The sequence below is a fragment of the Nerophis ophidion genome, linkage group LG10 (genome assembly GCF_033978795.1).
Source record: "Nerophis ophidion isolate RoL-2023_Sa linkage group LG10, RoL_Noph_v1.0, whole genome shotgun sequence".
Classification (NCBI taxonomy): domain Eukaryota; kingdom Metazoa; phylum Chordata; class Actinopteri; order Syngnathiformes; family Syngnathidae; genus Nerophis; species Nerophis ophidion.
In genome coordinates this window covers 47,373,394-47,399,700 of record NC_084620.1, presented here as the reverse complement: position 1 = coordinate 47,399,700, position 26,307 = coordinate 47,373,394, and the positions used below count along the sequence as shown (strand labels likewise).

The 26,307-nt window shown below is 42.1% G+C and overlaps 1 protein-coding gene across 1 annotated transcript in view; it reads left to right on the top strand.

Annotated features, from left to right (window-relative positions):
* slc41a2b (solute carrier family 41 member 2b) overlaps positions 1 to 26,307 on the top strand; it is an 87,157-nt gene that overhangs the window by 41,599 nt on the left and 19,251 nt on the right. Inside the window, exons 7-8 of the mRNA XM_061913959.1 lie at positions 7,604 to 7,751; positions 12,604 to 12,683. Of these exons, the coding sequence (XP_061769943.1) occupies positions 7,604 to 7,751; positions 12,604 to 12,683 (228 nt within the window). The remainder of the gene's footprint in view (positions 1 to 7,603; positions 7,752 to 12,603; positions 12,684 to 26,307) is intronic.

Below are 26,307 nucleotides of genomic sequence, written 5' to 3'. Positions count from 1 at the left end.
GTATTTTACTGTTTATCTCTTTTTTCCAACCAAAAATGCTTTCCTCTGATTAGGGGGTACTTGAATTAAAAAAAAGTTTATAGGGGGTATATCACTGGAAAAAGGTTGAGAACCACTGGTTTAGGTCAATGTATTCCTCTCCGAACTCATCCAAAGCTGTTCCGTTGTCTTCTACAAAGACTTTGTGCAAGATTTCAAAGACGTGTGTCTGTGGAAACGGGTCTAGGTCAATGTTTTCCTCTCCGAACTCATCCAAAGCTATTCCGTTGTCTTCTACAAAGACTTTGTGCAATATTTCAAGGACGTGTGTCCGTGGAAACCGTGGTCTAGGTCAATGTTTTCCTCTCTGAACTCATCCAAAGCTGTTCCGTTGTCTTCTACAAAGACATTGTGCAAGATTTCAAAGACGTGTGTCTGTGAAAAGTGGTCTAGGTCAATGTTTTCCTCTCCGAACTCATCCAAAACTGTTCTGTTGTCTTCTACAAAGACTTTCTGCAAGATTTCAAGGACGTGTGTCCGTGGAAACCATGGTCTAGGTCAATGTTTTCCTCTCCGAACTCATCCAAAACTGTTCAGTTGTCTTCTACAAAGACTTTGTGCAAGATTTCAAGGACGTGTGTCTGTGGAAACTGGGCTAGGTCAATGTTTTCCTCTCCGAACTCATCCAAAGCTGTTCCGTTGTCTTCTACAAAGACTTTGTGCAAGATTTCATGGACGTTTGTCTGTGGAAACCGTGGTCTAGGTCAATGTTTTCCTCTCAGAACTCATACAAAGCTGTTCAGTTGTCTTCTACAAAGACTATCTGCAAGATTTCAAGGAGGTCTGTCCGTGGAAACCGTGGTCTAGGTCAATGTTTTCCTCTCCGAACTCATCCAAAGCTGTTCAGTTGTCTTCTACAAAGACTTTGTGCAAGATTTCAAGGACGTGTGTTCGTGGAAACCGTGGTCTAGGTCAATGTTTTCCTCTCCGAACTCATTCAAAACTGTTCAGTTGTCTTCTACAAAGACTTTCTGCAAGATTTCAAGGACGTGTGTCTGTGGAAACCATGGTCTAGGTCAATGTTTTCCTCTCCGAACTCATCCAGAGCTGTTCTGTTGCATGCCATACTTGGTGGTGGTAGTATATCTGCAACAAGCGCTTGATACAGGTGGCAAGGAAAGCCAATAATGGCCGGCACTGTTGTCACTTTCCTAGCTGTGGGCCTCGTTAAATCTGCCTGAAGGTCCAGCTCAACAGTGAGCCCTTTCTGCTCTCTGCCTCGTTTGACACCATCCTGGTCATAAATATTGGACTGTTTTCCCAACCACACTTATGTCGTACCGCAGAGAGTAGAACATCCAGCTGTTGCTTGCGGTTTTAAGCAGGTGCTCGGCCTAATTGCATGTAAACAAAGAAGTAGTCTTGACACAAACCTTCTTTGTGGTGCTTAAGCTAAATGTGCAATATGATAAATACTGAAATACAACGAGAAAAGGCATACTCTTAGATACATCATCTGTCAACTTCTTATTCTTTCATTAATCTTCAAGCAATTAATAAATATGGCGCTGTTGATTCAGTCTGAATTAGTTTACATCACAATAGTTTATATGTTTCCAGTCCATTTAGGGTTGGGCGATATGGCCTTTTATTTATATCTCGATATTTTTAGGCCATGTCACGATTTGCCATATATATCTCGATATTTTGCTTTAGCCTTGAATGAACCCTTGATGCATATAATCACAGCAGTATGATGATTCTATGTGTCTACATTAAAACAGTCTTCTTCATACAGCATTAATATATGCTCATTTTAAACTTTCATGCAGAGAGGGAAATCACAAGTAAGTCAATTGACCAAAACTGTATTTGATAAACAGTTATTAAGCAGTGCAGGGTTTCCCACACAATAATTTATTTATGGCGGCCCGCCACGAAAGAATTACGGCCGCCACAAATAAAAAATTAAAATAAAACAATTTTTAAAAATTCGGCTTTTGTCTCGCTCGACCGCTCATCAAAGCATTGGGACTCTGTCTGTGAATGGAGCTTGTAGTTACATATTATATAAATATGTAAATATTATATAAATAGGTACATAAAGTGTTGTAATTATATTCCAACTCCGCATTCTTCTTGGTCACCCCCCCCTCACAACCCCCCCTCCCAAAAACAGAAAGTGCAGGATTTTCAGAGATATTTTAAAACAAGCTATTAGTGCACTTTTGTGCATGATGTCACTAAGATGACATATCAAAACAATACTAAATTAAAGTGCACTTTTTGTACAGAACGCCACTACAATAGTTTAAAACAAATAAAGTGCACTTCTGTGCATGATGTCACACGATATTTCAATAAATGTCAAATCAAAATGAGCTGCATAATAGGAAATCAAATAGTGTATGGCCTTCGCTATGTGGTAGGTTCCTGTGGAAGTTATCTCCTTCTGTTGTTTACTTTTTTTTTCATACGATGTTGATGTGGAAGTGGTTGCTTGGGCATTTTGTTGGGTGTGGCACCAGCCGAGATGTTGACATGCGTTGTTTCAAGCACTCTTTATTCTCTAGCGCAGGGGTCGGGAACCTTTTTGGCTGAGAGAGCCATGAAAGCCAAATATTTAAACAATGTATTTCCGTGAGAGCCATATAATATTTTGCGTGCATTTTTAAGTAAGACCAATATTTTTAGAGCACAATAAGTCTCTTATTATTTTTAATAACATTGTACAAAACGGATATATGGATTAAAATCCATGAGAATGTTTTATATTTTCAACGTTAATTTTAACACTGTGATTACCAGCGGAATTATTCATTACTTATTGTGTTAAACTATGTCAGCTAAGATTTATCTGAGAGCCAGATGCTGTCGTCAAAAGAGCCACATCTGGTTCCCTACCCCTGCTCTAGCGGGTGACTTTTCAAAAGTTACAAATTAGCAGTGCTGCTACTTTTTGTAGCAACGCTTTTGCCGCAAACTTGACATATTACGGTTGTCTGTTCAGCATCTTTCCGCTTGAAGCCAAACCACCGCCAGACGATGGACTCCGTGCTGTTTTTCTTGGGAATTAATTCTTCCTTCATTCGTTACCAGATTTGCACCCTCTCTCTAACGTATTACCACTCGCACCGCACCTCTAGCACCACAGCTAACGTTGCCCATTCCGCTACCTCTCTGCTCGGCGAGAGCGTATGACGTTGCACACGTGACAGTATGTGACGTTTGTAAGAATGTGCCCTTGTTTTATCTCTTTGTGAGAATGAGAGACAAGAAAAAGTGAGAAGAGCCTGCAGTGTAATGCCCGCAGCTAAAAGCAACTGCGTGAGAATTTATACTTGAATATCAGGATATAGTCATTTTCTACATCGTACAGAGACAAACCCGCGATATATCGAGTATATCGATATATCGCCCAGCCCTAAGTCCATTAGCCCATTTCTTTCGAAGTAAGCACATTTGTACGTTCGCACGTAATGAAATAAAACATCCGCTCTTGACTTGGTCAATGTGTTCCTGTCCATGTCTTAGTGTTAACTGTCATATGCTGAGTGGGAGATAATGGGTGCTGCAAAATGTTCTACATGCTGCTGCAGGGAAGTGAACGACCTTGTCTGCTCTACCTTTACGCTCACGTTAAAGGGGAAGTGCACTTTTTTGGGAGAATTTTGCCTATTTCTCCCAATCCTTATGTAAGACAAGAACACATGTTTTTCTTTTCTGTGCATTCTAAATTGTAAATAAGTTAAGTAAGAGATGGCTAACAATTCAGATGATAAACCATTGCGCCCATAAAACCCTCAAAAAACATTCAAAAAAGTGCCAATAATACTCCATTTACATGTCGTGGCCTGAAAATTAACAAGTATTAGCATTATCGTTATTATAAGCGCTAACACAGACAAACTATATTTTTAGCAAGGCCGATGTAGCAATGCTGCTATATTGACATATTGAGCTCATGGTTTACCTCTGAATTGGTGAAAGTTAATTCTAGATTACAATTCCGGGAAATCTCAAAAAGCCGCTGCCTGACCATGGCTCAGAAAATCAATAGAGACTCCTCCCACCCCCACCAAGGACTGTTTTCACTGCTGGACTCAGGAAAGAGGTTCCGCAGCCTCCGTAGCAGAACCTCCAAGTTCTGTAACAGCTTCTTCCCTCAGGTTGGAAATTTTCTACGGGAATATATGGGAATTAATGGGAATAAACATTGAATACAACATGCTACGTCTTGCAGCGTGATTATTAGCTAAAACAACCTGATTTAATGCAAATTCAGTTGAATTTCAACCCTTCACGTTGCATTCCTCCATCACATGTGCAGTGCATTATTGTATCACATGCACAGTATGCTACACACTACAGGCCACACTAGTATTTGAGCCCAAGGCCTTCATCCAGTTAGGTAAGTGTTGATGATATTACTGGGGTAAATATATTTGATCCATGGTATTTAAATGTGATAGAGGTGTAATTGCTTGTTACTGTATGACTGTAGACTACTCCAGATGACTTCCACTCAAGCTCGCTAGCTGTTCCTGTACTTGTTAAATGATTTCGGGGCCAATATCTTTAGCTAGCCAGGTTTATGTACCACCACGGTCTCAGAATGAACCGGAAATATTTATCAGTTAGCCGTGAGGCAAATTTTCTCTATGTTAAATCCCATTCATTTATGCTAACAACGGTAGCGATCCGAATTTACCTTTTTTGTGATCTGTAAAGCAAATACTAAATCAAAAAGTTTTCTTCTGCCTTCTGTTCTGCTAGCCATTCTGTTGTCATACAAGAATGTAAGTTAGATTTAGATTGAGTGTTCATTATTCATCTAGCCTATTTCTATTCATTTGTCCATCAGTCAAATATTTTTAAAGACTACTCCAATAGTTTAGCTGACTATATATATCTGTGTGTGGCATTGCATTAGTGTTTTACAAGCTTCTCTTCTTATTTTATAGAAAAAGATGGACGGTGTCCAACTTTGAATAATCCGAAAATGGTCAAAATTTATAAGCTTCCCGACCTTAACTTCTCGTGGTAAATTTCCGGAAAGAAACTTTCCACCCCTTTGCGACCCTACTCTTGAACGCATTATAATAATCTCCTCAATACCCCCAAAACGGATTAACTCGCTGGAATATAAAGATAATATAACATACATACATAAACGTGGATGCATATGTAAAAGTGCAATATATTTGTCTGTACAGTAATCTATTTTTTATATCTGCTCCTTTGTTTGTTAATGCAAACTTTGCACTTTATTGCTCTTTTATCCTGCACTACAACGAGCTAATGCAACAAAACTCCGTTCATATCTGTACTGTAAAGTTCAAATTTGAATGACAGTAAAGGAAGTCCTAAGTCTCTCTAAGTCCTGCCTTTCACCTAGATAGTAGAAGGTTGTGGACACAAACCCACAAGTTTGTCAACTTTGACATCCAACTTAGACCTGGAGATGGCCAGAAAAAACGGAAAAGACGCTCTATTTGCGGCACCTTTTATTTTTAACCTTTCACGTGGATTATGATTAATTCTTCATTGAAACGAAAATTTATAAATATTCCATCATTCGGCATCCCAGTGAGAGCAGAAATGGTACATTAAGTGATTGTTTTTTTTTTAATGTATTCTTACCAAGGCTACGAGTTGCAGTGAGTACAGTAAGTGATTGTTTTTTTTTTATGTTCACTTACCAAGGCTACCAGTTGCAGTTAAAGAAAGAACAAACCGTTTGGCAGTGTTTCGACTAACCATTCAGCTGTGGTTACAGTTGAGCTATGGGTAGTCACAGCAGCACTCAATTGGGTAGAAGAGTCACATCTAAAAAAAAAAAAGTTGGTGGTCTGTTCAGACTCAAGGTCAGCGTTAATCTCTATTCAAAATTTCAAGATACAGTTATCGACATATACGAACCACAGTTCAGGCTCGTGAGGATGAATACCAGCGTAAGGTTCCTATGTGGTCACAGGCATAGAGCAATGAATTGGCAGATCAGCTGGCAAAGCGGACATTTAACGCCAGAGCAGCTCAGAGAGGTTCCTCTCAGTAAGACCGAGGCAAAATCTATAGAGTGGCAATCACATTGGGACACTAGTACGACAGGAAGACACTTACAGTATATGCAATACAGAATACAGTAGGAGCAGGAAGAACTGTAATGGGGAGCACAAAAGAGGAAGGAATCCTTTCGCGCGTTAGATTAGGACAAGCCAGACTGAATAAGACCTATGAAGAAACACCCAACAAGAATATGTGATAGCTCCATTTCCTACGGCTTTTTTTACTCGGGTCCTCGGGGGAGGGGCAGTGCTTGAGCCTTTCCAAGTCCAGTTTATAAGATAATGCAACTCCATGAGAAATTGTAAGTGTGAGCATGTTAAATTTCATACTTGGACTCATTACTGTTCCTGGGGGTGCAGATAACTGACAATATAACCTGGTCCCTACACACCGGAGCTCTTGTAAAAAGAGCTCAGCAGCTCATGCACTTTTTGCGTCGGATGAAAAGACCACAGCTCCCTCCCCCCATTCTCACCACATTCTACAGAGGCACTATACAGAGCCTGCTGACCAACAGCATCTCTATCTGGACTGGAGCCTGCAATGCCTCAGACTGGAAGTCTCTCCAGAGAGTGGTGAGGAAGGCGGAAAAGGTCATCAGGACTCCTCTTCCTCCTATCCAGGAGATCGCAAAAAGCCGCTGCCTGACCAGGGCTCAGAAAATCTGCAAAGACTCCTCCCACCCCCACCAAGGACTGTTTTCACTGCTAGACTCTAGAAAGAGGTTCCAAAGCCTCCGAAGCAGAACCTCCAGGTTCTGTAACAGCTTCTTCCCTCAGGCCATAAGACTCTTAAAACGCATCATAATTAAATTATCCCCTCAACTTCCCCCAAAATGGAAATAACTCGCTGGAATAAAAAAGACAATATAACATACATCCATAAACATGGAAGCATGTGAAAAAGTGCAATATATTTATCTGTACAGTAATCTAATCCATTTATTTATATGTATTTATATATATTTATTTAATATATATATATATTTATATATTATTTATATATATTCATTTAATTATGCACCGTATTGCTTTTTTTTATCCTGCACTACCATGAGCTTATATAACGAAATTTCGTTCTTATCTGTACTGAAAAGTTCAAATTTGAATGACAATAAAAAGGAAGTCTAAGTCTAATTATCAATTGCTGTAGCATGGATCGGTAGGTTGTGAGTTCAAACCCTAGCCGAGTCATACCAAAGACTCTGAAAAGTGGAACCCATTACCTCCCTGCTTTCAAGGGTTGGAATTGGGGGTTAAATCACCCAAAAAAATTCCGGGGCTCAGCCACCGCTGCTGCTAACTACTCCCCTCACCTCCCAGGGGATGATCAAGGGGATGGGTCAAATGCAGAGAATAATTCTGCCACACCTCGTATGTGTGTGGCAATCATTGCTACTTTAACTTTAAAAAGAATTGGGACTAATTTAATATCTGTCTACTCCTTTTCAGGGATGTTGCATTGTTGCTAGTTGGAATCATCCACCCATGTTCCACCGCTTGACCCTTTTTGGGGTTAAGTTGAAAATTAAACTTGCCTCAACTTCTCCCTTCAGACTCCTACCCATATGTGGCATCGGTGGTCTGTGCCTTCTTCATGTGTCTGACCCCTCTGTGGATGGTGGTCTCCTCCAAGCACCCGGCCAGCCGCACCCTGCTGTACTCTGGATGGGAGCCAGTCATCACGGCCATGGTCATCAGCAGGTAGGAGAGTGTGTGTGTGTGTGTGTGTGTGTGTGTGTGTGTGTGTGTGTGTGTGTGTGTGTGTGTGTGTGTGTGTGTGTGTGTGTGTGTGTGTGTGTGTGCGCGACTTCAGAAGAGAAGGAAAAAAACAGTCAACCAAAGCGTCTGGTTTGCACGATGACTCATCCTCTAAACAAATTGCAGAAGCACCAAAGTCCCTTAAGCTTTGGAAATACATATTTCATACAGCGGTGGGCACTTCGAACCGTGTGCTCCAGTTTTCATAGAGGGTCCGGTCCGCACATTGGTGCGATACAGCTTTAGCTGAAAACAAACACAAACGAGTCATCGATCATTACATTTTTTTTTCAGGGCTAATGCCGATACACAATATTAGTCGTCAAGTAGGCTGATCAGCGATATTTGGAGATTTTCATTTACAGTAAAAGTTACCACACAAGGGTTGAATTGGTGGGATCTAGTCTTGGACTTAAATTGGTCAGATGTAGTCTGATTAGATGGTAGATCGTCTTCTAAGACAAGCCGAACAGTCCAGTTGCAATTCATTGAATGCCTTTAGAATAGCCATTGATTATTTTTGTTACTATTGTCAATGAAGACAAACTGTACTGCTTTAAACTAGCTTACATTTTTTAAATTCCTATTTCACTGTAAAATGGGAAAATAACTCCATTTCGTTCATCTCTCCCTAAGCTTCACTTCCAGAGTTTATTGCTTCCTGGGGCCATGACTCCATACTTTGCCTTGTTCCTTTAGCACCGTTTTCGCTGTCTCGTTGCAAAAGCTGGTGAAAAATGTCCTTTGGACCTGTTTTTATTAAAAGAAAAATGAGACAATTAATTCATTTTTCAAACTGAGACTCACTGACTTTGGCTCATTTTCCGTGAAGAACATATATCACAGGGTTTCTCGCAGCGCTTTGTTGTTAAGGGCCGCTTTAACAACAAAGGGCCACCACTAAAGTCTAAAAAAAAAAATAATAATTTATTTTTTTTCTTGTCTTGCTTCTCTGGGTCAGCTCGTGGCCCCACTTTTATTTTATCATTTTCAAACGCTTATTGCAAACACTTATTTACAGTAAGTCATTAATATGACTTAGTCAAATTAATTGTCTTAGTAAGTCCATTTTACTAAGTCAAAATAATGACGTGCTTAGTATCTCAGGTAACTAGGATTGTTTTGTGTTTTGTTTTTACTTCACGGAAAAAATATGGAGATGTATATTGTAACACAAACCAAAATTGTAGGCTTCTTCACGACAGTCAGGCCAAATTACACTGTTCATTGGACCCACCTAGCCCCTTTCCCGTCCGTCCGTCCGTCCGCCTGGAGAGCACCACCTTAACTAACAAAAATTTGGGGGAGAACACTGTATCAGAATAAATATTTAATGACCACACACCATACACACACCCTACACATTTCTATTAGAATAGATTAGAAAGTACTTTATTGATTTCAGGGGGAAATTCAGCACCACAGTTCGCTCACAATAGACAATAGTAGTAATAAATGATATATAACATATATATATATATATATATATAAAATGTATGAATAATATGAATATATTTTACGTATATTCTACATTTAAGTGCAGTCAAGAAGGAACATATTGATTATACAGTCTGCATATGTTCCTTCTTGACTGCATTTAAATGTAGAATATATGTAGAATATATTTATATTATTCATATATCAAAACCTTGTTTTTATGAGTTGGGAAATTGTGTTGGATGTAAATATAAACAAAATACAATTATTTGCAAATCCTTTTCAACCCATATTCAATTGAATACACTTCAAAGACAAGAAATTTGATGTTCAAACGCATAGCCTTTTTTTTTCTTTTTGCAAATAATAATTAACCTAGAATTTCATGGCTGCAACACGTACAAAAGTAGTTGGGAAAGGGCATGTTCACCACTGTGTTACATCACCTTCAACTAATTGTTGAAGCTTTGAAAGTGGAATTCTTTCCCATTCTTGTTTTATGTAGAGCTTTAGTCTTTTAACAGTCCTGGGGTTCCGCTGTCGTATTTTACGCTTCATAATGCGCCACACATGTTCAGACGGGCAGGGAAAGTACCCGCACTCTTTTTTTACGAAGCCACTCTGTTGTAACACGTGCTAAATGTGGCTTGGCATTGTCTTGTTGAAATAAGCAGGGGCGTCCATGAAAAACACGGCACTTAGATGGCAGCATATGTTGTTCCAAAACCTGTATGTACCTTTCAGCATTAATGGTGCCTTCACAGATGTGTAAGTTACCCATGCCTCGGGCACTAACGCACCCCCATACCATCACAGATGCTGTTTTTTTTAACTTTGCGTCGATGACATTCTGGATGGTTCGCTTCCCCTTTGGTCCGGCTGACACAATGTCAAATATTTCCAAAAACTATTTAGAATGTGGACTCGTCAGACCACAGTACACTTTTCCACTTTGCATCAGTACATTTTAGATGATCTCGGGCCCAGAGAAGCCGGCGGGATTTCTGGATGTTGTTCATAAATGGCTTTCGCTTTGCATAATAGAGCTTTAACTTGCAATTAGAGATGTAGCGACCAACTGTATTTAGTGGCAGTGGTTTTCTGATGTGTTCCTGAACCTTTGTGGTGGTATCCTTTAGAGATTGATGTTAGTTTTTGATACAGTGCCCTCTGAGGGATCGAAGTTCACGGTCATTCAATGTTGATTTCCAGCCATGCCGCTTACGTGGAAATTTCTCCAGATTCTTTGAACCTTTTGATGATATTATGGACCGTAGATGTTGAAATCCCTAAATTTCTTGCAATTGCACTCTGAGAAACGTTGTTCTTAAACTGTTCGACTATTTGCTCACGCAGTTGTGTACAAAGGGGTCTACCTCGCCCCATCCTTTCTTGTGAAAGACTGAGCATTTTTTGGGAAGCTGTTTTATACCCAATCATGGCACCTGCCTGTTCCCAGTTAGCCTGCACACCTGTGGGATGTTCCAAATAAGTGTTTGATGAGCATTCCTCAACTTTATCAGTATTTATTGCCACCTTTCCCAACTTCTTTGTCACGTGTTGCTGGCATCAAATTCTAAAGTTAATGATTATTTGCAAAAAAAAAAAAAAATGTTTATCAGTTTGAACATCAAATATGTTGTCTTTGTAGCATATTCAACTAAATGTGTTGAAAAGGATTTGCAAATCATTGTATTCTGTTTATATTTACATCTAACACAATTTCCCAACTCATATGGAAACGGGGTTTGTATATATAATATATGTTATATATTATTTATTACTTTTATTGTCTATTGTGTATGTCTATTACATATAAGATGTCCGGATCCACTGGACCCGGGTCTAATAGAAGTGTGGAAATTGATGGCCTAGACAGGAGGAGGACAGAGTGTAGGTACATAGAACATCAGAGGGTCAAATGTGCGAGAAAATGAGAGCAGACCGTGTTGACGAACAATGTTGCAACCTTGTGTGGGAACTGCAGGTGCAGAAACATAAAAGAAGAATCCCAGCGGGATGCAAAAACTGGCAGAGAAATTTCCTGTGCAATGTTCATATTGTGGGTCTGATGGACCCGTTGCATTTTGTGGCTTTTAATGCCTCACAATCAAAACATTTTATGTTCTAATACTGAACAGATGATTACCTTATCCCAATAAACATCTGTTCATTATTTTAACATAAAAGTATGAACAACTTTAACACCGTTAAAAATATGTGCCACACTGTGAACCCACACCAAACAAGAATGACCAACACATTTAGGGAGAACATCCACACCGTAACACAACAGAAAAAATACCCATAACCCCTTGCGGCACTAACTCTTCCGGGAAGCTACGGCTTTTGGAGCTCAGTGCACAACTGCACACACAACAAAAATGAGACGAAGCAGAAGAACAAAGAAGAGACATGGCAATGACGAGTAAGAAGAAGATTTGTGAAGTGTGAAGTGTGAAGTGAATTATATTTATATAGCGCTTTTCTCTAGTGACTCAAAGCGCTTTACATAGTGAAACCCAATATCTAAGTTACATTCAAACCAGTGTGGGTGGCACTGGGAGCAGGTGGGTAAAGTGTCTTGCCTAAGGACACAACGGCAGTGACCAGGATGGCGGAAGCGGGAATCGAACCTGCAACCCTCAAGTTGCTGACACGGCCACTCTACCAACCGAGCTATACACTTGCAAGTTCCAAAATGATTGGAAAAAATAATTTAATTTCATCCAGGACAACTGGAAGGGGAAGGGGTATGCTGCCTGCACCTCAACCCCGCCCCCCACTCATCTCCCGAATTCGTAGGTCTCAAGGTTGGCAAGTAGGAGTGTTATCCATTTACAATTTTGTCGCTTCATCTGCAAGTTAAACCTCTACTAAGCAACGCTAAAGCCATTTATCAACAACACCCAGAAACGCCGCCGGCTTGGCTCGGCCCGAACTCATCTAAGATGGACTGATGCAAAGTGGGAAAGTGGATATATTGTGTACCAGCAAGCAACACTGCAGGATAAAGAGAAAGGGCGGTGAATGTTGTGTATAATTGAGAGACCGAAAAGATGCCAAATATGTTGATGAACACAAACTTTTCCTTTTTATCCTACTGTGGAAGCAGCAAGCTTTGAACAAAGGAACACATAATTAGTGGATATCTTCAGTGTTTAAGCACATAACTCCTTGCTTATGCTGGCGTCAGTTTGTGTTCAAACCGGTGTTGTTTTTTTTCTGGGATAGCAGATGTCGACTTGTCAACTGTCCAAAAGCGGTCCTTTGACTGCCGTCCAGCTGGAAAGGTGCAATGTCGGCGCCCGAGCTCCCAAATTGTCTGTAAATCGTGCAATCATGTCGTCCTCTGCAGCATCGGAGGACTCATCCTGGACAAGACGGTGTCTGACCCCAATCTGGCTGGAATTGTGGTGTACACCCCTGTTATCAATGGTGAGTCACACTGTGACACTGCAGGTAATAATGTCACAAGTGGGCAGGGAGCAGGTGAAGCACACTTTGAAATGAAGGTAGGGTAAGTTGGTGCCGCTGTATATGCTTGTTCTTATTACCACTCGCAGTTTGAAACACCCAAAGGCTGTTTTGTATTGTTACTTCATCACCAGCAACACAATTACTGTCCAGTTACAAAATCAAACAAGTATCAAAAAATACATTCACATCAAAATCACGTGTCTTACTCCAAATTTCAAGTCGATTCTTAATTTTCAAGAATCAATTTAAAAATAAATATATTTTCTTGTTAATTTTTACACTTACTTGTGCGCCTGCACATCGTACGTCCACAGCCTTTTGTAACCTGTTTTAAAAATAGCTCTGCTACTTTTTTAGACCAATTTATGTATTTTGAGGGTTGCGTTGGACAAAGAATCCATTCTGAATGGAATCGTCACCTCAAGATTCGGTATTAAAGGAAATAATGTTGAACTCGAATAACTCCATTGAAAAAGTTATTTTAATGTAGGATTGTTAGGACAGTTAATGGAATTTTAATTTAATTTCAATGATGGCTTCTCACACTTATGAAAATATAGTAATGGAAAAAACGAATATGTAGGGGGGTGTGGCCTCCAGACTTGCAGCGATGCGGGGTGTGCCAAGACCGGCTTCGAGATCAGCGACAAGTGCGTAAATGGTTTTCCAATCACCCGACGCCCTGTTAAAAGGCAGCAGCCGGGGTGGAGGTGGAGGTGGAGGTGGAGGTGGAGGTGGAGGTGGAGGTGGAGCTAGAGCGAGCGAGAGACAGCCACAAAAAGACCATTGCTGAAAAGCACATGAGAAACTTTATTCATAAAATAAAACAGTATCGTAACCCTGATCCGGGCTCGTGTGGCGATGTTTGGTGGTCCGAGGAACCCAGAGGAGAGAAACTTCCACAACAATTATCGTACTTTTTGGACTATTAAGAATTGACAGCGCGCCTTATAACTCGGTGCACCTAATGTACGGAATCATTCTGGTTGTGCTTACCGACCTCGAAGCAATTTTATTTGGTACATGGTGTAATGATAAGTGTGAACGGTAGATGGCAGCCACACATAAGAGATAAAAGTAGACTGCAATATGGCGCCAGTAAATAATACCATCCATCCATCCATTTTTTACCGCTTATTCCCTTTTGGGCCACGGGGGGCGCTGGTGCCTATCTCAGCTACAATCGGGCGGAAGGCGGCGTACACCCTGGACAAGTCGCCACCTCATCGCAGAGCCAACACAGATAGACAACATTCACACTCACATTCACACACTAGGGCCAATTTAGTGGTGCCAATCAATCTATCCCCAGGTGCATGTCTTTGGAAGTGGGAGGAAGCCGGAGTACCCGGAGGGAACCCACGCATTCACGGGTAGGACATGCAAACTCCACACAGAAAGATCCCGAGCCCGTAATTGAACCCCTGACTACTCAGGACCTTCTTATTGTGAGGCAGACGCACTAACCCCTCTGCCACCGTGAAGCCGTCCGCCGGAGACGTGTCCAGTAAAAAAACGTCCGACCGGAACTCTCTAATGACTTAAGTTCCTTGGGTGAATAATGTTAACTCACTACACCGGTTTGTTGTAACGCTTTCATGGCGAGTTTACTGACAGATATAAGTAAGATCCTTACACTACCTTATGTTATAAATGGCAACAGCAGAGGATGAATGTCCCATAACAAGAAAGTAGAGGAAAAGAAGAAGCTTATCGACTACGTTATCGACAGACTACAGTGGCGGAGGTGCGCAAATTTTTAGGACTTATGCAGAACTCAAATACACATCAGCAGGTACCAGAAGGTAAGAAAAGTTGGTTTTGCATAATATTATGAAACAAAACGCCAGATAATGTCTGCTAATAGGTGCCATTTTGCGATCCTTATACACACACCATAGTAATACTTGTATCTCGGACTACGATAGCTGTAATGGGCCGAAAATCCATCAAGCAGTGCGGCTTCGAAGTCATACTAAAACATTTTGACAGATTCTTGAGTGCCATGTATAATGCTCTTCATTTTCAATGGAACATTTTTAAGTTTTGGTGTTGTTTACTGGCGTCATATTGCGGTCTACACCATGGGTGTCAAACTCTGGCCCGCCGTGTAATTTAATTTGGCCCTTGAGGCAATATCAAATTAACATTACAGCTGGCCCGCCATTATTACACAGCAGCGGTGCCGCTGTAACACCTCAATTTTTCACACTTGCCAATCCTCCCGAATTTCAGTGCCTCTCCCGAAAATCTCCCGGGGCAAGCATTCTCCCGATTTTTACCCGGACAACAATATTGAGGGCCTTTAGCATTCTCTACAACCTGTCGTCACGTCCGCATTTCCTCCATACAAACCGCGTGCAGGCCCACTCGCATAATACATGTGGCTATTACACACACATAAGTGAATGCAATGCATACTTGGTCAACAGCCATACAGGTCACACTGAGGGTGGCCGTATAAACAACTTTAGCACTGTTACAAATATGCGCCACACTGTGAACTCACACCAAACAAGAATGACAAACACATTTTGGGAGAACATCTGCACTGTAACATAACATAAACACACCAGAACAATTACCCAGAAGCCCTTGCAGCACTAACTCTTTCGGGACGCTACAATATATTTTGATATTTACCTCAGAAGGCTGCAAATAGAAGAGAGGCATTACATTTATATTTAAATTTTATTTGATATGCCATTGATATTTTTTAATTATTATTATTATTTGAAACTCGATTTTGCATGTCACTATAAACTGTATATAAGCCTTGCTTGTTCAATGTTCAATGCAAAACTTCTTTGGGTCCCTATTAAAACGTTAATTTGTTCAATCTTGGCCCGCGGCTTTGTTCAGTTTTAAATTTTGGCCCACTCTGTATTTGAGTTTGACACCCCTGGTCTACACGTATCCCTTATGTGTGACTGCCATCTACTGGTCACACTTATCATTATACCATGCACCACCGGACTTGCACAATTTTTCAGGACTTGTGCAGATCCCAAATACAGATCAGCAAGACCAGAAGGTAATAGTTGCTTTTGCATAATATTGCGAAAGAAAATGCCAGATAATGTCTTACCTTGTACACACACCATAATAATACTCGTATGTTGAAGCACAGTACAATCCATCAAGCGGTGTGGCTGCATAGCTTAGCAAAGTCATACTAAAACATTTTGATAGATTTCTGAGCGCCGTGTGTAATGTTCTATATTTTCAATGGACCATTGAAAATGTTGTTTACTTGAGTCATATTGCCATCATACTGCAGTCTACACATATCTCTTATGTTTGACTGCCATGTACTTGTCACACTTATCATTACACCATGTACCAAATAAAATTGCTTCGAGGTCGGTAAGCAAAACCAGAATCATTCCGTACATTAAGGCGCACCGGGTTAGAAGGCGCACTGTCGAGTTTTGAGAAGAAAAATAAGGATTTTAAGTGCGTCTAATAGTCCGGAAATTACGGTAATTGTGTAATTAATCAATCAAAAATAATCGTGATTATTATTTTTGCCGTAATAGTCCATATTCTACCATAAAAGTAGAATTGTTTACAGAAAAGTCCAAACCCTAACAAAAAAGTAGATTCTTTGTATACAATTAAGTTAGGTTCACCTCAAAAATAAACTAATAGGTACTGTATATGTGTGTAGGTATGTCAAGTATCTTTTACCAAAAGTTATGAATAATTTCTAAAATTATAAAATAGAAACATTAAGGCAATATAATTGAGTTGTTCTCATGAATAACTGCAGAAATGGATACGAAAGCAACTGGTCATTGAGCCGAATATTAAACAGGAGAAGAAGAACATGTACATTATTTGGCGCGATTTGCTAACTAAAAAAGTCCTTTACTACGTTCCATTTAGGTCGAATATGGACACGTAAACACACATGCCACTCTTCCAATTTATCGCAAATGTAACTGGTGAGCTGAACGAAGCGCTTCCTGATAAACCCGGCAGTCGTAAAGGTCATGGGGTTGTTTCTAAAAGCGACACATTTCATTGACTCTAGTACACATCTACTGTATTTATTTTCTGCAAGTATCAGCAGGAGAAGGAAACCACTATTTTCGAGGCTATTTGATTTTTAAGAGCTCTTCTGTACAGCGCAACATTAAAGAAGTGCTTAAAGTAAATGTACAGAATCCACTTCCATAACACTTATTTGAGAATAAATCCAACCTTTACGCCGCTGTGCATCAGATGTCTCTTTTTCCAAACATGCAGCTTATGAATATAATTAGAGATGTCCAATAATTGATTTTTTTCCCGATATTCCGATATTGTCCAACTCTTAATTACCGATACCGATATATACAATCGTGGAGTTAACACATTATTATGCCTAATTTTGTTGTGATGCCCCGCTGGATGCATTAAACAATGTAAGAAGGTTTTTCCAAAATAAATCAACTCAAGTTATGGAAACAAATGCCAACATGGCAGTGCCATATTTATTATTGAAGTCACAAAGTGCATTATTGTTTTTTAACATGCCTCAAAACAGCAGCTTGGAATTTGGGACATGCTCTCTCTGAAAGAGCATGAGGAGGTTGAGGTAGGGGGTAGCAGGGAGGTGTATATTGTAGCATCTCGGAAGAGTTAGTGCTACAAGGGGTTCTGGAGGTTTGTTCTGTTGTGTTTACGTTGTGTTGCGGTGCGGATGTTCTCCCGAAATGTGTTTGTCATTCTTGGTTTGGTGTGGGTTCACAGTGTGGCGCATATTTGTAACAGTGTTAAAGTTGTTTATACAGCCACCCTCTGTGTGACCTGTATGGCTGTTGACCAAGTATGCTTTGCATTCACTTGTGTGTGTAAAAAGCCGTAGATATTTAAGGTTTATTTGGCACTCTGTATTTCTCCCTACGTCCGTTTGCACAGCGGCGTTTTAAAAAGTCATACATTTTACTTTATGAAACCCGATACCGATGACTTTGAAACCGATACCGATAATTTCCGATATTACATTTTAAAGCATTTATCACAACACAGGGACTACGTGGCCCAGTGGGAGAATGGCCGTACGCAACCCGAGGGTCCCTGGTTCAATCCCCACCTAGTACCAACCTCGCCACGTCCGTTGTGTCCTGAGCAAGACACTTCACCCTTACTCCTGATGGGTGCTGGTTAGAGCCTTGCATGACAGCTCCCTCCATCAGTGTGTGAATGTGTGTGTGAATGGGTAAATGTGGAAGTAGTGGCAAAGCGATTTGAGTACCTTGAAGGTAGAAAAGCGCTATACAAGTACAACCCTTCCATCCATCATCTTCCGCTTATCCGAGGTCGGGTCGCGGGGGCAACAGCCTAAGCAGGGAAACCCAGACTTCCCTCTCCCCAGCCACTTCGTCTAGCTCTTCCCGGGGGATCCCGAGGCGTTCCCAGGCCAGCCGGGAGACATAGTCTTCCCAACGTGTCCTGGGTCTTCCCCGTGGCCTCCTACCGGTTGGACGTGCCCTAAACACCTCCCTAGGGAGGCGTTCGGGTGGCATCCTGACCAGATGCCCGAACCACCTCATCTGGCTCCTCTCGATGTGGAGGAGCAGCGGCTTTACTTTGAGTCCCTCCCGGATGGCAGAGCTTCTCACCCTATCTCTAAGGGAGAGCCCCGCCACACGGCGGAGGAAACTCATTTCGGCCGCTTGTACCCGTGATCTTATCCTTTCGGTCATGACCCAAAGCTCATGACCATAGGTGAGGATGGGAACGTAGATCGACCGGTAAATTGAGAGCTTTGCCTTCCGGCTCAGCTCCTTCTTCACCACAACGGATCGGTACAACGTCCGCATTACTGAAGACGCCGCACCGATCCGCCTGTCGATCTCACGATCCACTCTTCCCTCACTCGTGAACAAGACTCCTAGGTACTTGAACTCCTCCACTTGGGGCAGGGTCTCCTCCCCAACCCGGAGATGGCACTCCACCCTTTTCCGGGCGAGAACCATGGACTCGGACTTGGAGGTGCTGATTCTCATTCAGGTCGCTTCACACTCGGCTGCGAACCGATCCAGCGAGAGCTGAAGATCCCGGTCAGATGAAGCCATCAGGACCACATCATCTGCAAAAAGCAGAGACCTAATCCTGCGGTTACCAAACCGGAACCCCTCAACGCCTTGACTGCGCCTAGAAATTCTGTCCATAAAAGTTATGAACAGAATCGGTGACAAAGGACAGCCTTGGCAGAGTCCAACCCTCACTGGAAATGTGTTCGACTTACTGCCGGCAATGCGAACCAAGCTCTGGCACTGATCGTACAGGGAACGGACCGCCACAATAAGACAGTCCGATACCCCATACTCTCTGAGCACTCCCCACAGGACTTCCTGAGGGACACGGTCGAATGCCTTCTCCAAGTCCACAAAGCACATGTAGACTGGTTGGGCAAACTCCCATGCACCCTCAAGAACCCTGCCGAGAGTATAGAGCTGGTCCACAGTTCCACGACCAGGACGAAAACCACACTGTTCCTCCTGAATCCGAGGTTCGACTATCCGACGTAGCCTCCTCTCCAGTACACCTGAATAAACCTTACCGGGAAGGCTGAGGAGTGTGATCCCACGATAGTTGGAACACACCCTCCGGTCCCCCTTCTTAAAGAGAGGAACCACCACCCCGGTCTGCCAATCCAGAGGTACCGCCCCCGATGTCCACGCGATGCTGCAAAGTCTTGTCAACCAAGACAGCCCCACAGCATCCAGAGCCTTAAGGAACTCCGGGCGGATCTCGTCCACCCCTGGGGCCTTGCCACCGAGGAGCTTTTTAACTACCTCAGCGACCTCAGCCCCAGAAATAGGAGAGTCCACCACAGATACCCCAGGCACTGCTTCCTCATAGGAAGACGTGTTGGTGGGATTGAGAAGGTCTTCGAAGTATTCCTTCCACCTATCCACAACATCCGCAGTCGAGGTCAGCAGAACACCATCCGCACCATACACGGTGTTGATAGTGCACTGCTTCCCCTTCCTGAGGCGGCGGACGGTGGTCCAGAATCGCTTCGAAGCCGTCCGGAAGTCGTTTTCCATGGCTTCCCCGAACTCTTCCCATGTCCGAGTTTTTGCCTCCGCGACCGCTGAAGCTGCACACCGCTTGGCCTGTCGGTACCTGTCCACTGCCTCTGGAGTCCTATGAGCCAAAAGGACCCGATAGGACTCCTTCTTCAGCTTGACGGCATCCCTCACCGCTGGTGTCCACCAAGGGGTTTTAGGATTGCCGCCCCGACAGGCACCAACTACCTTGCGGCCACAGCTCCGATCTGCCGCCTCGACAATAGAGGTGCGGAACATGGTCCACTCGGACTCAATGTCGCGCACCTCCCTCGTGACATGTTCAAAGTTCTTCCGGAGGTGGGAATTGAAACTTTGTCTGACAGGAGACTCTGCCAGACGTTCCCAGCAGACCCTCACAATGCGTTTGGGCCTCCCAGGTCTGTCCGGCACAAGTACAACCCATTTATCATTTATTTATTTATTTATTTATCCAGTGTTAAAGTTGTTTATACGGCCACCCTCAGTGTGAATCAAACAATCATCCATCCATCCATTTCCTACCGCTTGTCCCTTTTGGGGTCGCTGGCGCCTATCTCAGCTGCATTCAGGCGGAAGGCGCTGTACACCTTGGACAAGTCGCCACCTCATCGCAGGGCCAACACAGATAGACAGATCACATTCACACTCACATTCACACATTAGGGCCAATTTAGTGTTGAATCAAACAATCAATATTTATTTACATAGCCCTAAATCACAAGTGTCTCAAAGGGCTGCACAAGCCCCTACGACATCCTCTGTTCAGAGCCCACATACGGGCAAGGAAAAACTCCCAACCCAGTGGGATGTCAATGTAATGACTATGAGAAACCTTGGAGAGGAAAGCAGATGTGGGTGAACCCCCCCCCACCCCCCCTTCTAGGGGAGACCGGATGCAATGGACGTCCAGTGTGACCTGTATGGCTGTTGACCAAGTATGCCTTGCATTCACTTGTGTGCGTGAAAAGCCGTAGATATTATGTGACTGGGCCGGCACGCAAAGGCAGTGCCTTTAAGGTTTATTGGCGCTCTGTACTTCTCCCTACGTCCGTGCACCTCATTAATTTGACCTTTTGAAACCAATACCGATAATTTCCGATATCACATTTTAAAGCATTCATCACAACATTTATCCGATATTATCGGACATCTCTAAATATAATATAAATCATCTTGAATGTCTCCTTGTGCAATCTTCCTATTGGACTCACCTTCTATTGTAATGGAAAATGTAGACATGCTAAGCCAGCATATTTTTTTTTAATGGAAATGTGTGCTCAGGTGTGAATGTATGAATACTAAGTCCAGAGCTCACAAATAATGATGCGCTTTACCATAAATCCAACAACCTAATAGGATTCAATTATGCTCATTTTCACCTCTTTGGCCCGGTTCTCGCCGCTAATGGGCTCAGCCGCACTGTCCATGGCACTGTCCATGGCTACCTCACCTCTGCGACAACAGATAGGCTTTTAATTAAATGCTAAAAATACAAGACGGAAAGCAATTCCGGCCTGGAGAATTGTGACGAGCAAAGGTGAGTGTGTCTCAGCCACTATTTATTATTAAAAGAAAATGTCTGGAGCCCGTGCAGGATGATGTGTGGAAAGACCTGCATAGACCTATTGATATAAAATATAGAGCTGGGGTTGCAATCACGTGACCTAGAGGCATTTCCCGGGTTGAAGTCCCATCAGGCTACTGTTTGTTTACCTGCATCAGTGCATAATCGGGTGTAATTTGAAAGATTCGTAGGCCTATATATATATACATGATCATGAACAAAAATATTTCAAATAGGATGGAGTGGATTTATACTCCTAAAGGGGAACATTATCACAATTTCAAAAGGGTTAAAAACAATAAAAATCAGTTCCCAGTGGCTTGTTTTATTTTTCAAAGTTTTTTTCAAAATTTTACACCTCCCTGAACTTCCCGAAAAACTGCTTCAAAGTGCCTGATTTTCACCATCGCTATATCCACCTGTCCATTTCCCTGTGACGTCATACAGTGCTGCCAATACAAACAACATGGCAGGTACCACAGCAAGATATAGCGACATTAGCTCGGATTCAGACTCGGACTTCAGCGGCTTAAGTGATTCAACAGATTACGCATGTATTGAAACAGATGGTCGGAGTATGGAGGCAGATAGCGAAAACGAAATTGAAGAAGAAATTGAAGCTATTGAGCGAATAGCTATTGACGCTATTCGGCCATAGCATGAGTGTACCTAATGAAGTGGCCCATAGCACGGCTGCCTTATTAGCATCACCAGTAAAATGTGCGGACCAAACGATCAGGACTTTCGCATCTTGAGCCACTGGAGGAACTTAAATCCGTCGATTGGTAAGTGTTTGTTTTGCATTAAATGTGGGTATCTAGTTTCAAATGTACATACAGCAAGCGTAAATAGCATGTTAGCATCGATTAGCGTAGCATGTTAGCATCGATTAGCTGGCAGTCATACCGTGACCAAATATGTCTGATTAGCACATAAGTCAACAACATCAACAAAACTCACCTTTGTGATTTCGTTGACTAAATCGTTGCAAATGCATCTGCAGGTTATCCATACATCTCTGTGCCATGTCTGTCTTACCATCTCCGCCAGACACTCTGGCAAATTCAATGGGGGTCTGGCGGAAGATTTCTTGCCAGTGGTGCAACTTGAATCCCTCCCTGTTAGTGTTGTTACACCCTCCGACAACACACCGACGAGGTATGATGTCTCCAAGGTTCCAAAAAATAGTCGAAAAAACGAAAAATAACAGGGCTGAGACCCGGTGTTTGTAATGTGAAAATGAAAATGGCAGGTGTATTACCTCGGTGACGTCACGTTCTGACGTCATCGCTAAAAGACCGATAAACAGAAAGGCGTTTAATTTGCCAAAATTCACCCATTTAGAGTTCGGAAATCAGTTAAAAAAATACATGGTCTTTTTTCTGCAACATCAAGGTATACATTGACGCTTGCATAGGTTTGGTGACAATCTTCCCCTTTAAGAAAAATATATATTTTTAAACGATTTAAGCCATATATCCCCACCAAGACGTTGCTGCTCGCTATTACCACACTTCCTTTGACACTCACAAGGATTTAGAGGAGAAAAAAGATTGGAGGCACATCATGTGTTTACATCCAAGTGGTCCACAAATTAAACATTAATGGGTGAAAGACAAAGTTGGATTAATTGTGCATCACTAAGTAGTAGGGGTGTAACGGTACGTGTATTTGTCATGAACCGTTTCGGTACGGTGGTTTGTGTTCTGTTCGCAGGTGTACCGAACGAGTACACATGCTAGCAGCGACGGGGCTAGGACAACATGTAAAAGCCAGAGCTGGTAGACCCTCCTACCTCGTTAAGATCTCCCGTTTGGAAACTCTTCCGAGGATGTCGTAGTGGTTTGTACAGTCCTTTGAGACATTTGTGATTTAGGGCTATATAAATAAACATTGATTGATTGATTGATTGACTTTGGCTGCGCCATACAACAATGGAGGACGGAGGTTTGCCGACATTGTTCAGCAGCTGCTTCTGACAACACGTCAAACATGTGTTGCACCTTTCCTGCTTCCTGTTCCCTGACCATAGTCGCGGAGCGCAAGGGAGACACTCCTCCAGGGCTCATGTATTCTCAAGGGCAACACCCTTCACCCTACAAGGGATGGGAATTTTCCGCGGATCCGTAGAATTCCGCCGATTTTGGCGCCGCTAGGGTCATTTCTGTGAATCGTTTAAATCCGGGGAGAAAATTATACGGGGGGGTTAGGTACTCGTGGTGTTTGTCTCTGCGTTGACCTAGTTATCAGTACAAGGCAGAGAATTCCCGCGAAAAATATAATGCCAAGGCACCAGATTGGCGAGCTCTACTATCAGAAAAGTGAGGCTGAGTTGACTTGAAACTGTTTAATGTTGCACTTTTTATGTGTAGAAGAAAAGTTTTATCATTTTATTTAATCTGAGCAACAACTTTAGGCAGTTTAATGTTGATTAATGTGGACCCCGACTTAAACAAGTTGAAAAACTTATTGGGGTGTTACCATTTAGTGGTCAATTCTACTGAATATGTACTGTACTGTATAATCTACTAATAAAAGTCTCAATCAATCAATCAATCAATCAATCCAAAAAAGCACTTTACATGTAGAAAGGTTTTGTTAAGAAACCATTCTGAGCCTTATCCTATTTAGTTTTTATTTTATATACTGTATGTTGACCACATTAACCCTGGCAATGGACCCTTTGTGTATATGTATGTTATGCCATTGTTTACAAATTTGGTAAATAAATAACCAAAAAATGTATATTTTGTTGTTTTCTTACTGTAGCAAAAATGAACCAAACCGTGACCTCTAAACCGAGGTATGTACCGAACCAAAATGTTTGCGTACCGTTACACCCCTACTAAGTAGCATAGTTGATTGACATAACGAATGCTGCTGTGATCGTGACGCTAATGAGAAAACGTTTTTTTTGCAGTTGATTTCCTGCTAGATCTCCAATTCATGTCTGCAGTTGTTTTTCTGCTGGAAAGTTCATATTTTGTCTCATTATTTAGCTGTAGATGTCCCTGTTGTTCAGCAATGTTTGCTGGTGATATCAAGATTCAGTATATGCTGCTGAGATGTATTCATCCACTTCAATTATTACTATTAAGGATATTTTCTTGATGCTAAGAAATAGTTTATTTTACTATTTCTTCGGTAAAATAAACCGTTGTACATTCATAAATTGAAAATGTTGCAGACCGAAAGGGTTTAGGCTGAAATTGAACACATATTGCACCTAACCTTATAAACCAGGGGTCTCAGACACGCGGCCCGCGGGCCAATTCAACATTTTCTGCTCAAACTCTACACTCACTTTCACTTGTTTAATTGCTACACTCGAGCTGCTTGACCATCGTATCAATTAAAAAAGAAAAACGGTTGTGACGTCATATGTAACCTAGCAATACATGATATGTCTGCATATTGTCAATGTGAACACAGTACAAACAAAACATTGTTTTGCCTTGAAGAGTTTGTAGAAGAAACATTCTCCTACTTTTAGATATGCATTTTTGCTTTTAATAGTCAGCTATTTGCCATGTTGCTTGTTCACCTTTGATTCTACTCAACAAGAACTCTTTAAAGATGCAGAACGCTAAAAAAATGACCTTGTTTTTCATATCAAAATGTTCTAAAGGATGCATGCACTTTTACTCCAATCAGGCAAAAAACATGCTAATTCATTTTTCATTTGCTGTCTGACCTTTTTCCACAAGTGAGTGTTGGGCAAAATGCATCATTTGTTCATAATTCAGGCTGCCCTTAAAGTCTGCATAGAGTTCAGATACAATAGGAAATGGAATGATTTGAGAATATGTTTGGCACCACCTTTTAGCGCCTGTGAATGTAGGTTGTCTTTACAACTAGAAATGGCTTTTCTTCCAATATTGTCCAACTCTTAATTACCAATTCCGATATCAACCGACACCGATATATACAGTCGTGGAATTAACACATTATTATGCCTAATTTTGTTGTGATGCCCTGCTGAATGCATTAAACAATGTAACAAGGTTTTCCAAAAATAAATCAACCCAAGTTATGGAAAAAAATGCCAACATGGCACTGCCATATTTATTATTGAAGTCACAAAGTGCATTATTTTTTTTTTTAACATGCCTCAAAACAGCAGCTTGGAATTTGGGACATGAGCATGAGGAGGTTGGGGTTGGGGGGGCAGAGGTTGAGTTGGGGGGAGAGGAGGGGTAGCGGGGTGTGTATATTGTAGCGTCCCGGAAGAGTTAGTGCTGCAATGGGTCCTGGGTATTTGTTCTGTTGTGTTACGGTGCGGATGTTCTCCCGAAATGTGTTTGTCATTCTTGTTTGGGGGCTTCACGGTGGCAGAGGGGTTAGTGCATCCGCCTCCCAATACGAAGGTCCTGAGTAGTCCTGTGTTCAATCCCGGCCTCAGGATCTTTTTTGTGGAGTTTGCATGTTCTCCCCGTGAATGCGTGGGTTCCTTCCGGGTACTCCGGCTTCCTCCCACTTTCAAAGACATGCACCTGGGGATAGGTTGATTGGCAACACTAAATTGGCCCTAGTGTGTGAATGTTGTCTGTCTATCTGTGTTTTCCCTGTGATGAAGTGGCGACTTGTCCAGGGTGTACCCTGCCCTTTCGCCCGATTGTAGCTGAGATAGGCATCAGCGCCACTCGCGACCCCAAAGGGAATAAGCGGTAGAAAATGGATGGATTCTTGTTTGGTGTGGGTTCACAGTGTGGCGCATATTTGTAACAGTGTTAAATTTGTTTATATGGCCACCCTCAGTGTGACCTGTATGGCTGTTGACCAAGTATGGCTTGCATTCACTTGTGTGTGTGTGAAAAGCCGTAGGTATTATGTGATCGGGCTGGCACGCCAAGGCAGTGCCTTTAAGGTTTATTGGCGCTCTGTAATTCTCCCTTCGTCCGTGTGCACAGCGCCGTTTTAAAACGTCATTAATTTTACTTTTTGAAACCCATACCGATGACTTTGAAACCGA